Source organism: Nerophis ophidion, linkage group LG01 (assembly GCF_033978795.1).
Source record: "Nerophis ophidion isolate RoL-2023_Sa linkage group LG01, RoL_Noph_v1.0, whole genome shotgun sequence".
Taxonomy (NCBI): domain Eukaryota; kingdom Metazoa; phylum Chordata; class Actinopteri; order Syngnathiformes; family Syngnathidae; genus Nerophis; species Nerophis ophidion.
The window spans coordinates 5,412,481-5,426,513 of record NC_084611.1 but is presented as its reverse complement, the minus strand read 5'-3'; the positions used below and the strand labels follow the sequence as shown (position 1 = coordinate 5,426,513).

Sequence of the window (14,033 nt, the reverse complement as noted above, 5' to 3'; positions counted from 1 at the left end):
CCAAGGGAAAAAAAACCAACAACTCATAGCCATAGTACACATCCCTCTTACATGTGTGTAAGAGGGAAACATCAAAGAACACAGAGGACATTAAAGACATTAAAGCAGCAGATACAACCAGACACTTCTACGTACAATTATGAATAAAAAGTAAAATAAACATATACACTGTGGTGTTGTGTTAATAGTATTTTAGTGAGATTATAAAGTCATACCTGAAAGTCGGATGGCTGCGGTGAACGGCAGTGTCTCTGAGAGAAGCCGAGGAGCCAAGATCACAGCTGCCTTTTTGAGCAGCAGGAGGAGGTCGCATAATCCACTCAAGTCTCCGATAAGAGCCGACTTAATATCACAATTTCCCCATCCAAAAACTTGCTGGTTGACGTAGAGAAACATGTTCGCTTGACCGCTCTGTGTTAAAGCTTCACAACAAACAAAGAAACACCGGCTGTATTTCGGTTGCTAAAGGCGGCTGCAATCCCCCACTTTCCACCTGCATCTTTCTTCTTTGACGTCTCCATTATTAATTCAACAAATTGCAAAAGATTCAGCAACAAAGATGTCAAAAAAAAGTGTAATTATGCGATGAAAAGAGACGACTTTTAGCCGTGTGTGGTGCTGGGAGAACATGTCCGCTCCAACCAAGCACACGTCAACATAAGCGTCATCATTCTGTGACGTTTTCAACAGGATGCCTCGTGGGAAATTTTAAAATTGCAATTTAGTAAACTAAAAAGGCCGTATTGGCATGTGTTGCAATGTTAATATTTCATCATTGATATATAAACTATCAGACTGCGTGGTCGCTAGTAGTGGCTTTCAGTAGGTCTTTAGTGCACTAAGATGACATATCAAAACAACACTAAATTAAAGTGCACTCTTTGTACAGAACACCACTACAATAGTTTAAAACAAATAAAGTGCACTTTAGTGCATGATGTCACACAAGTTATTTCAACAACTGTCAAATACAAATGAGCTGCATAATAGGAAATCAAATAGTGTATGTCCTTCGCTATGTGGTGGGTTCCTGCGGACGTTGTCTCCTTCTGTTGTTGACTGTTTTTTTCATATGATGTTGATGTGGAAATGGTTGCTAAAAGGGGAACATTATCACAATTTCAAAAGGGTTAAAAACAATAAAAATCAGTTCCCTTGTTGTATTTTTTGAATTTTTTTTCAAAATGTTACCGGTCTCGGAATATCCCTAAATAAAGCTTTAAAGTGCCTTATTTTCAGCTCTCTGCGAAGACACTGGCCATTTCCCTGTGACGTCACACAGTGCTGCCAATGTAAACAAACAATGGGAATACCACAGCAAGATTTAGCGACATTAGCTCGGATTCAAACTCGGATTTCAGTGGCTTAAGCGATTCAACAGATTACGCATGTATTGAAACAGATGATTGGAGTATGAAAGTATTGAAGAAGAAACTGAAGCTATTGAGCGAATAGCTATTGACGCTATTCATAGCCATAGCATGGCCGAATAGCTGCGTTAGCATCGCCGGTAAAATGTGCGGACCAAACGATCAGGATTTTCGCATCTTTTGACACTGGAGCAACTTAAATCCGTCGATTGGTAAGTGTTTGTTTCGCATTAAATGTAGGTGGAAGGAAACGTAATATAGTTGCAAATGCATCTGCAGGTTATCCATACATCTCTGTGCCATGTCTGCTTTAGCACCGCCGGTAAATAGCATGTTAGCATCGATTAGCGTAGCATATTAGCATCGATTAGCTGGCAGTCAACATCAACAAAACTCACCTTTGTGATTTCGTTGACTATCGTTGCAAATGCATCTGCAGGTTATCCATACATCTCTGTGCCATGTCTGTCTTAGCATCGCCGGTCAAATGTGGAGACACTCTGGCACATTCAATGGGGGTCTGGCGGCAGACACTTTGGCATCTTGGGGCCAGTGGTGCAACTTGAATCCCTCCCTATTTGGTGTTGTTACACCCTCCGACAACACACCGTCGAGGCATGATGTCTCCAAGGTTCCAAAAAATAGTCCAAAAAACGGAAAATAACAGGGCTGAGACCCGGTGTTTGTAATGTGTTGAAAATGAAAATGGTGGGTGTGTTACCTCGGCGACGTCACATTCTGACGTCATCGCCTCCAGCGCGATAAACAGAAAGGCGTTTAATTCGCCAAAATTCACCCATTTAGAGTTCGGAAATCGGTTAAAAAAATAGATGGTCTTTTTTCTGCACCATCAAGGTATATATTGACGCTTACATAGGTCTGCTGATAATGTTCCCCTTTAAGCATTTTGTGGGTGTGGCACCGGCCGGAGATGTTGACATGAAGGGTTTCAAGAAGTCCTTATTCTTTGTCATAATGGGGGGGTCGCAGCTTGCTGCGGGGTCGTTCTCCCAGGAAGGCGGACGGACAACTCGGGACATGCCGTTTAGGTAAAAACCAACAAAATTAACATAAACTATGAACATAACGCAAACAACACTTACTGTGACTTGAAAAGAACGGCATGAACTTTGGCATGAAAAAACGAAAAACACAGTGAGCGCTTTTTGTTTGTACCTTTTTAGTCACAATTAAATCATGTTTTAACCTAAACGCCATGTCCCGAGTTGTCCGTCTGCCTTCCTGGGAGAACGACCCCCCCCCCCCCCCCCATTATGACAGAAACAAACAGCACATGGCCAAACAAAAACAGGATCAACATACAACTTCAAACTGTGTTAAAGGGGAGCAAGAAATGGCTAGAAAGTAGGTTTGTAAAATAAAACCTATGCGCATTGTCCCTGAAGAACCACCATGCCATGTGATGTAGACCACCATGAAGTGTTTTAAATGTAGAAGAAAATCATGATTTGACCTATTTTTAAAATATAAATTTGAAGTAGAAACTGGAGTCAACATACAATATTGTGATATCGTGACATGGAGATATTGGTAACATGCAGCTAAAATGCGATACTCTACAGAATTCACTGAAAAACGTAAAAATACAGCCCAAAATATAAGTTGTATATATGTACACTAAAGATGTACGCTATACCGGTACTAGTATAGTATCGCGGTACTAATGAATCAAAAACGGTACTATACTCTTTTTGATAAGTACCGGTTCGCCATATTTCTTTTTACAGGCATGACGGCATTGCTCGTTTTACGAGCAAAGGAGCATGTTCGGCAGTGCGCACGCACTGAGTACTTACAAGCAGACACAGTGTGTAGACAGAAAAGGGAGAATGGACGCACTCAGGCTAAAAAACTAACAAAAAAGATGAGGCTATAACACTAAAAACGCCCACAGAAAGAGGTGCTTTAAGACATGGCTAACGTCCATCCGCAATGGGCAGTGTTTTAGCTACTTCTACATCACTAATCCTCGTCTCCATGGCGATAAATAGAGTAAGTTTCTTACAAGTATCATTATCACCGCAGGACGAGGAACAGCTAAACATGCTTCACTACACACCGTAGGAGGATACAATAGCTCACCGGCGTCACAATGTAAACAAATGCCATGTGCGGATCTACAACTGACATCCACTGTAATGATACCAAGTACAAGAGCGTATCTTGTAAATACTACTATGATTACATTGATATTTTTAGCATCACAAAATCTTTTTTTTAATTTTTTTTTAGTATGTTATGTTTGTAAACTCAGGAAATACGTCCCTGGACTAATGAGGACTTTGAATATGACTAATGTATGATCCTGTAACTACTTGGTATCGCATTGATACCTAAATTTGTGGTATCATCCAAAACTAATGTAAAGTATCAAAAAAGAGAAGAATACTGTATTTCCTTGAATTGCTGCCGGGCATATGGTATGCACCTGCCTTGAATTACTGCCGGGTCAAACTCGCTTCCCAAAATAATTAGCGCATGCTTAGTTAAACTCGTTACGTCACGAGTTACACTTCCCCTGTCATCATTTTCAAAACGGAGGAGGCTGATTTCAATATCGGTAATTTGAAATCGCTTAAAGGGAAGAAGATTAAGAGCTGATCAGTAGGATTTAAGGTCCAAGCTTACATCACTCTCAAATTTTTACTGCATACCTTTGGTAAGTGCCGGAGTGAGAAGAGGTTTTAAAATAATTTGCGCATGCTTACTTTTACCGCATGCCTTTGGTAAGCGCAGGAGTGAGAAGAGGTTTTAAATGAATTAGCGCTCCAGAAGTGGAGATAGAACATGTTAAAACAGAAAATAATCAGATATTAACAGTAAATGAACAGGTAGATTAATAATATTTTTTTACAGCTTGTCCTTCATAATGTAGATAAAATAATAGGTAGATAAATGATACAATATGTTACTGCATATGTCAGCAGACTAATTAGGAGTCTTTGTTTGTTTACTTACGACTATAGGACAAGTTGTCTAGTATGTTCACTATTTTATTTAAGGCCAAATTTTTCTTTGATTGCAATAAGAAACATTTGTTTAATAGACCCTAAGATTTTTTGTTGAAATAAAGCTAAAAATGCCATTTTGTTTGTGGTCCACTTTATTTAGAAACGTATCGAAATACATTTTGCTACCATTACCAAAATTTTGGTATCGAGACAACCCTAATCAATCAATCAATGTTTACTTATATAGCCCTAAATCACTAGTGTCTCAAAGGGCTGCACAAACCACTACGACATCCTCGGTAGGCCCACATAAGGGCAAGGAAAACTCACACCCAGTGGGACGTCGGTGACAATGATGACTATGAGAACCTTGGAGAGGAGGAAAGCAATGGATGTCGAGCGGGTCTAACATGATACTGTGAAAGTTCAATCCACAATGGATCCAACACAGTCGCGAGAGTCCAGTCCAAAGCGGATCCAACACAGCAGCGAGAGTCCCGTTCACAGCGGAGCCAGCAGGAAACCATCCCAAGCGGAGGCGGATCAGCAGCGCAGAGATGTCCCCAGCCGATACACAGGCGAGCAGTACATGGCCACCGGATCGGACCGGACCCCCTCCACAAGGGAGAGTGGGACATAGAAGAAAAAGAAAAGAAACGGCAGATCAACTGGTCTAAACAGGGAGTCTATTTAAATGCAAGAGTAAATGCCATGTGCGGATCTACAACTGACATCCACTGTAATGATACCAAGTACAAGAGCGTATCTTGTCGATACTACTATGATTACATTGATATTTTTAGCATCACAAAATCTTTTTTTTAATTTTTTTTTTATGTGTGTTATGTTTATAAACTCAGGAAATACGTCCCTGGACTAATGAGGACTTTGAATATGACTAATGTATGATCCTGTAACTACTTGGTATCGCATTGATACCTAAGTTTGTGGTATCATCCAAAACTAATGTAAAGTATCAAAAAAGAGAAGAATACTGTATTTCCTTGAAATGCCGCCGGGCATATAGTATGCGCCTGCCTTGAATTACTGCCGGGTCAAACTCGCTTCCCAAAATAATTAGTGCATGCTTAGTATTACCGCCTGGTTAAACTCGTTACGTCACGAGTTACACTTCCCCTGTCATCATTTTCAAAACGGAGGAGGCTGATTTCAATATCGGTAATTTGAAATCGCTTAAAGGGAAGAAGATTAAGAGCTGATCAGTAGGATTTAAGGTCCAAGCTTACATCACTCTCAATTTTTTACTGCATACCTTTGGTAAGTGCCGGAGTGAGAAGAGGTTTTAAAATAATTAGCGCATGTTTACTTTTACCGCATGCCTTTGGTAAGCGCAGGAGTGAGAAGAGGTTTTAAATGAATTAGCGCTCCAGAAGTGGAGATAGAACATGTTAAAACAGAAAATAATCAGATATTAACAGTAAATGAACAGGTAGATTAATAATAATTTTTTACAGCTTGTCCTTCATAATGTAGATAAAATAATAGGTAGATAAATAATACAATATGTTACTGCATATGTCAGCAGACTAATTAGGAGTCTTTGTTTGTTTACTTACGACTAAAAGACAAGTTGTCTAGTATGTTCACTATTTTATTTAAGGCCAAATTTTTTCCTTGATTGCAATAAGAAACATTTGTTTAATAGACCCTAAGATTTTTTCGTTGAAATAAAGATAAAAATGCCATTTTTTTTGTGGTCCATTTAATTTAGAAACGTATCGAAATACATTTTGATACCAGTACCAAAATTTTGGTATCGAGACAACCCTAATCAATCAATCAATGTTTACTTATATAGCCCTAAATCACTAGTGTCTCAAAGGGCTGCACAAACCACTACGACATCCTCGGTAGGCCCACATAAGGGCAAGGAAAACTCACACCCAACGTCGGTGACAATAATGACTATGAGAACCTTGGAGAGGAGGAAAGCAATGGATGTCGAGCGGGTCTAACATGATACTGTGAAAGTTCAATCCACAATGGATCCAACACAGTCGCGAGAGTCCAGTCCAAAGCGGATCCAACATAGCAGCGAGAGTCCCGTTCACAGCGGAGCCAGCAGGAAACCATCCCAAGCGGAGGCGGATCAGCAGCGCAGAGATGTCCCCAGCCGATACACAGGCAAGCAGTACATGGCCACCGGATCGGACCGGACCCCCTCCACACGGGAGAGTGGGACATAGAAGAAAAAGAAAAGAAACGGCAGATCAACTGGTCTAAAAAGGGAGTCTATTTAAAGGCTAGAGTATACAAATGAGTTTTAAGGTGAGACTTAAATGCTTCTACTGAGGTGGCATCTCGAACTGTTACCGGGAGGGCATTCCAGAGTACTGGAGCCCGAACGGAAAACGCTCTATAGCCCGCAGACTTTTTTTGGGCTTTGGGAATCACTAATAAGCCGGAGTCCTTTGAAGGCAGATTTCTTGCCGGGACATATGGTACAATACAATCGGCAAGATAGGATGGAGCTAGACCGTGTAGTATTTTATACGTAAGTAGTAAAACCTTAAAGTCACATCTTAAGTGCACAGGACGCACACTAGATGATAATAATTCATAATTCATTGGACAAACCGTGTCAAAAATGTAAGTAATTGGAATGATCAATTTCCATTCATTGCAATTGTAAAGAAAGTGGAAACATTTCTTGCTACTTAAATGTGGGGAAAAAAAAGTCTACTTTGTTACTGTTGACTTTTTAAAAACATATATATATATATATATGTCCTGGGTATCATGTTAAACTACTTCCAGGCATGAGATGGGAGGTTGTGTGTGTGGTTAGTGAGTCCCAACTAACGTCTATAAAATGCACACAAAGAACCGTCTGCACCTTCTCTTGTGATTGGCGGGCGGTCAGCGCCATAAAGCTGAGCGGGTCCCTGGGTAAATGGGGCGTGGACAACAAACAGGACAGACTAAGTTCAACAGCCCAGTAAGGCAATTAGTCTAGGAGAAGGATCTCTGATATAAAATACCCCTTCCAACCCGCACCAAGCCAGCGTGGAAGGTGTAGGCCAGGGGTGCCCATTACGTCGATCGCGAGCTACCAGTCGACCGCGGGGGGAGGGGGGGGTGGCGGGGGGGGGGGGGGGGGGGGGCGGGTCAGTCGATCTCCAGCCAGGCTTTTAAAAAAAAAATAGACCTAAAATGAGTGATCATCAATCTTCACCAAGACGTCACTTAAATGACATTCACGGTACCGGAGGGTCTTGTGAGATGACGCTGGCTGCTGCAAGATCATTATTATGAAAATATGACCGAGAGGAAGGCGAGAAACACTTTTTATTTCAACAGACTCTCGCGGCGTACCTTCCGTCAAAACTCTAAAGGCCGACTGCACATTTCCTATCTTCACAATAAAAGCCCTGCTTCATGCTGCCTGCGCTAACTAAATACAGAGTCTCGGAAAACTGGCGTGCACAAGCGATCCCTCAGAAAGCTGGCGTGCACATCACTTGTGCACGCCAGCTTTCCGAGACTCTTATTTTGTTAGCGCAGGCAGCATGAAGCAGGGCTTTTATTGTGAAGATAGGAAATGTGCAGTCGGCCTTTAGAGTTTTGACGGAAAGGACGGCGCGAAAGTCTGTTGAAATAAAAAGTGTTCATCGCCTTCCTCTCTGTCATTTTTTCATAATAATGAACTGGCAGCAGCCAGCGTCATCTCACAAGACCCTCGGGTGCCGTGAATGTCAATCAAGCAAGCTACGGAATTTGCCGCCAATGTTTTTCTTGTAAAGTGTATGGAAGCTGGATGAATTAGATGCCAAAAACCAACCACTTTCATGTGGTATTGTACAGAAAGGACAACTTTTTTTCTCCTCCATTTGAAAATGTGGGCGTTATCATCATTACTGTCTGATTCCAATCAATGCAAGTCATCAGAATCAGGTAATACACCAACTTATATTCTTGTCTTGGTGCAAGAAAGACATCTATATGTGTTACACATGCTTGTATTATCATTAAACACATTTAACTTGTTTACAAAAATGTCTCTTTCATAAATAAATAAATATAAATGATATATATAAATGAGGTAGATCCCCTCGAGTTGGTCAATTGAAAAGTAGCTCGCCTGCAGAAAAAGTGTGGGCACCCCTGGTGTAGGCTAATAAGCAGCATGAAAAGTACGCCAAATGGCAGAAACATGCTGAGGCTTTCGTCCTGACAACGGCTGATGATGATGATGATGATATATATATATATTTCTATTTATGAAAAAAATTTGAGATATAACTCCTTATTGATTTTTTCCCCACTGCTACTTTGTAGTATCTTAACAGTAGGTTAGAAATGTGTGAATTATATGTTAGCAATGTCAGCTCAATTTGATATGTAGCTAGCTTAGCCTTCTACTGTAAGACATTAGCATCACCGTCCTCCGGCAAATAATTGGATGTTTCCATATTGATTTTTTTCCCCCCACTGCTAGTTTGTAGTATCCTAATGTCCATCCAACTAGATGTTTTCTATTTGCTGTGATTTTAGCTTCACTTGTCTGGGTCCAATCCAAGTCATGTAAACATTGATACATCATTCTGGCAAGGCACTAAATGAATGGCTATGAAACACTACACACACACACATGCAGTACATAGAAGGAAGTGTGTAAAGTGTCTTTGTGTTCTGCAGACTTTCAACAGGCGATTTGTCATCCAGAAGAACTTCCCCCTCAGTCTGGGGGGAGCCCCACTTTGAAGCAGGAAACACCACAACCACCTCACATTAAAAAGGAAGAGGAGGAACTCTGGATCACTCAGGAAGGAGATTGTTTACTTGGATTGCAGGAAGCTGATCTCACCAAGCTGCCACTGACTGTTGTGTCTGTGAAGACTGAAGATGATGAAGAGAAACCGCATCCAGACGACCTTTTAGCTCCACTATCAGATAATGAAGGTGCGGACGAGGTTGAAGAAACTTTGAGCAGCGATGCAGACTGTGAAGGTGATATGAGGACTCACACTGACAACCAGGACTCTGAATTCTCTAAAAATAAGAGAGGTAAAACATGTTTGATTTGCTCAGTTTGTGGTAAAAGTTTTACTAAAAAGAGCTATCTGAATCAACACATGAGAACACACACAGAAGAAAAAACATTTACTTGTTCAGTTTGTGGAAAAAGCTTTTCTCAAAAGAGGAGTTTGCTTCAACACATGGGAACACACGCTGGAGAAAAAACATTTAGCTGTTCAGTTTGTGGTAAAAGTTTTACTCGAAAGAGCCACTTGACTCAGCACATGAGAACACACACAGGAGAAAAAACATTTAGTTGTTCAGTTTGCGGTAGAAGCTTTTCTCGAAAGGGAACCATGAGTCAACACGCGAGGACACACACGGGAGAAAAACCATTTGCTTGCGTAGTTTGTGGGAAAAGCTTTTCTCAAAAGAGCTGTTTGCCTCAACACATGAGAACGCACACAGGAGAAAAACCGTTTAACTGTTCAGTATGTGGCAAAAGCTTTACTATGAAGATCCATGTGACTAACCACATGAGAACACACACGGGTGAAAAACCATTTAACTGTTCAGTTTGTGGTAAAACATTTTCTCGAAACATCCACTTGACCCACCATACAAAATTACACACAGGAGAAAAATCATTCAAGTGTTCCGTTTGTGGCAAGCCCTTTTCTACTAAGAGGTATTTGACTCAGCACATGAGAACACACACAGGTGAGAAAATGTGCAATTGTCCGGTTTGTGGCAAAAAGTTTTGTCGGAGCAGCTATTTGCCCGAACACATGAAATTACACGAGGAAGAAAAACCGTTTAACTGCTCACTCTGCGGCAGAAGCTTTTCTTTCAAGGGCTATTGGACCAAACACATGAAAACGCACACAGAAGTGTTTCCATTTAGTTGTTCGATTTGTGGTGAAAGGTTCCCGCACAATGCAGACGCAGTAAAACACGCAAGAACACACATGGGACAATAAACACTCAGCTGTTCAGTTCGTGGTATGTGACGACATCCAACCAAACCCAGGACCTCCTCAAAATAACTGCTTTTTCCACAAATATCTGAGGTATTTGTATACATTTGGAGTATCTGGAGCATAATCTTATCTCCTCGTGACTCCATGTTTTGTGTGCATATGAAACTATCCTGAATAGTAAGATAAATGATGCTTGTAGTGTTTTTTTTACTCCTTTAATCGAGACAGACATCATCATGTCTGTCTCGCTGGGGAGGAATCGTAATTTTCCTCTGGAATGTCTGACTTTGAACACCAACAACATGAATCGATCTGCCTGAAACTACACCCTCCAAGGTCGCCTGGGGCCTCATGTATTAAGACTGGTGTGGATTACTTACTAATAAATGGTGTGCGCTCAAATCCAGTGAAAAACTCAGATGGCTTGACCCTTGTGTAATGTTCATATTGTTCATATTGTTGTTACTCAGTTGTTATTGACAATCAAACAATTGTATAGTATAATATTGAACAGATGTTTACCTTATCCCAATAAACATCTGTTTGGTATTTTAAAATAAAAGTGTTTGATTGTGAGGCATTAAAAGCCACATAAGTGCTACGGGTCCATCAGACCCACAAACGCTGGCTGAGTAACAACAATATGAACTTAGCATGGAAAATTTCTCTGCCAGTTTCTGCATCCCACAGGGATTCTTCTTTTGTTTTTCTGCACCTGCAGTTCCCACACAAGGTTGTAACATTGTTTGTCAACACTGTCTGCTCTCATTTTCTCGCACATTTGACCCTCTGATGTTCTGTGTACCTACACTCTGTCCTCCTCCTCTCTAGGCCTTCTGTGTGTGTGTGTGTGTGTGGTACACAGACATCAATTTCCACACTTCCAGACACCTTATATGTAATAGAAATGTGTGTGGGGGGGGCAAGTTCAGTATTACTTTCATTAAATATGTATTCTGTTATATGTTCTTTACAGAAAATGAGCCAAAGTCAGTGAGTCTCCATTTGAAAAAATAATTCATTGTATAATTTTTCTTTCAATAAAAAATGAAAATGGGTCCCTCAGACCCGAACACCATACAAGTGTGCGCACGTATTTAAAAACGATCATCAATCAATGTGGAATTAAGGGCTCGTGTTGGAGTAGTCTGCCCCTCCCTGTCCATGGCTTCATTTAAATACACAAATCATATTTAAATTAGCCATGTGCCCGAGATCCCCCACCTTACCAATCCAAAGAACACAAAGATAATGAGTAAGCTGAATAGAAAGATTTTTTGCTTGAGTGTAAAAATGTTCTACACTTTTTGCAAGTTAGTGCAGCAGTGCATGTGCGGGGAAAAGGTGCGGGTTAGTATTTCACACTTTAAAGGGGAACATTATCACAATTTCTGAAGGGTTAAAACAAAAAGAAAAATCAGTTCCCAGTGACTTATTTTATTTTTCAAAGTTTTTCTCAAAATTTTAGCCATCACGCTACCTGGAGGCAGGTAGCGAAAACGAAATTGAAGAAGAAACTGAAGCTTTTGAGCCATATCACGACAGACAGCGGCACGGGAGGAAGCGAGGACGAATTTGGCGATCGCCTTCTAACCAACGATTGGTATGTGTTTGTTTGGCATTAAATGTGAAAGGCTGGATGCAAATATAGCTACAAATGAGGCATAATGATGCAATATGTACATACAGCTAGCCTAAATAGCATGATAGCATCGATTAGCTTGCAGTCATGCCGTGACCAAATATGTCTGATTAGCACACTCCACATAAGTCAATAACATCAACAAAACTCACCTTTGTGCATTCATGCACAACGTTATAAATTTGGTGGACAAAATGAGACAGTGTCATGCCTGTAATTCAGTTTTATGTTTGATCATGTTTGTTTTGTTTTTGGACTCTTGTTTCCCGTTTTACACTTCCTGGTTTTGTTTGTTTCCATAGTAACCCATTAGTTTCCACCTGGTCTCCCAGTCACGCCCAACCCTCAGTCCCACACCCGTTTCTAATCATCATAGCTGCTATTTATACCATTCTGTTTCTGTCCTCGTCCTGGGAACTTTGCTAATTGATTTCTGCCTTCAATGCATTGTCTACCTATGCTGCTCATTCTCCATGCCCACGATCACCTCCCCCGCACCTTGCTATTCTTGACTCCTGGTTTTTTTTGTCACAGTAAGTGTTTTGTTTTAGTTATTTATAGTCATGCCATCGTGCTATTTCTGTTCATAGTTCATTCATGCCATCGTGCAAGTGTTTTTGTTTCCTGTTTGTATTTTGTAGCCAAGTTTTGTACCTCATTGTGAGCGCCCTTAGTTTGTTTATTTTTCTGTTTAGTGTATAAATAAATAAATATGTACCTGAATTCACACCTGGCTCGTCCCTATTCCCTCTCCGTCGAAGGAGCACACACAATCCATGTCCAAGCTTGACAGACAGAAAAATAAGTGGCATACATCACATCTTAGCCAAGACATCCAGGGGGTTTACCTCGCTCGTCTGCCGTCATCGTTTGCCGTGCTCCGTCGACCCTGATTAGCTCCCGAGGCACTCCGGCAGACTCACTGGTGGTCGATTTTCCAATATTGCAGATTTCGTTGACTTTATCGTTGGAAATGCATCTGCTTTGAGTGTCGCAGGATATCCACACATTCTTGCCATCTCTGTCGTAGCATAGCTGTCGTCGGTACAGTGTGCGGAACAAACGAGGGACTTTCGCATCTTTTGGCCAGTGGTGCAACTTGAATCCGTCCCTGTTGGTGTTGTTACACCCTCTGTTGGTGTTGTTACACCCTCTGTTGGTGTTGTTACACCCTCCGACAACACACCGACGAGGCATGATGTCTCCAAGGTACCGGAAAACAGTTGAAAAAATGGAAAATAACAGAGCTGATTTGACTTGGTGCGTGTAATGTGTTTGAGAAAATGGCGGATTGGTTCATGTTGTGACGTCACGGGTGAAAGGTCATCGCTCCGACAGGCAAACAATTGAAAGGCGTTTAAATCGCCAAATTCACCCTTTTAGAGTTCGGAAATCGGTTAAAAAAATATAAGGTCTTTTTTCTGCAACATCAAGGTATATATTGACGCTTACATAGGTCTGCTGATAATGTTACCCTTTAAACTTGGGTTTGTAACATGAGTATACTTTGCACACAAAGACCATCAGGGGCTTGTTTGAAAGATCTTAAAGGGGAACATTATCACAATTTCAAAAGGGTTAAAAACAATAAAAATCAGTTCCCAGTGGCTTTTTGTATTTTTTGAAGTTTTTTTCAAAATTTTACCGGTCTCGGAATATCCCTAAATAAAGCTTTAAAGTGCCTTATTTTCACTATCTTCGAAACCACTATCCATTTCCCTGTGACGTCACACAGTGCTGCCAATGTAAACAAACAATGGGAATACCACAACAAGATATAGCGACATTAGCTCGGATTCAGACTCAGATTTCAGCGACTTAAGCGATTCAACAGATTACGCATGTATTGAAACAGATGGTTGGAGTATGAAAATATTGAAGAAGAAACTGAAGCTATTGAGCGAATAGCTATTGACGCTATTCATAGCCATAGCATGGCCGAATAGCTGCGTTAGCATCGCCGGTAAAATGTGCGGACCAAACGATCGGGACTTTGTTTTTTTCGCATTAAATGTGGGTGGAAGGAAACGTAATATAGTTGCAAATGCATCTGCAGGTTATCCATACATCTCTGTGCCATGTCTGCTTT

The 14,033-nt window shown here is 40.9% G+C and overlaps 2 protein-coding genes across 2 annotated transcripts in view; both read left to right on the top strand.

Annotated features, from left to right (window-relative positions):
• Window positions 1-12,667, top strand: part of LOC133551477 (zinc finger protein OZF-like) — a 14,094-nt gene extending 1,427 nt beyond the window's left edge. The window contains exon 2 of the mRNA XM_061898249.1: window positions 9,002-12,667. Within this exon, the coding sequence (XP_061754233.1) occupies window positions 9,002-10,302 (1,301 nt within the window). The 3' untranslated portion in view covers window positions 10,303-12,667. The remainder of the gene's footprint in view (window positions 1-9,001) is intronic.
• LOC133553184 (zinc finger protein OZF-like) overlaps window positions 1-14,033 on the top strand; it is an 839,429-nt gene that overhangs the window by 747,059 nt on the left and 78,337 nt on the right. The window lies entirely within an intron of this gene.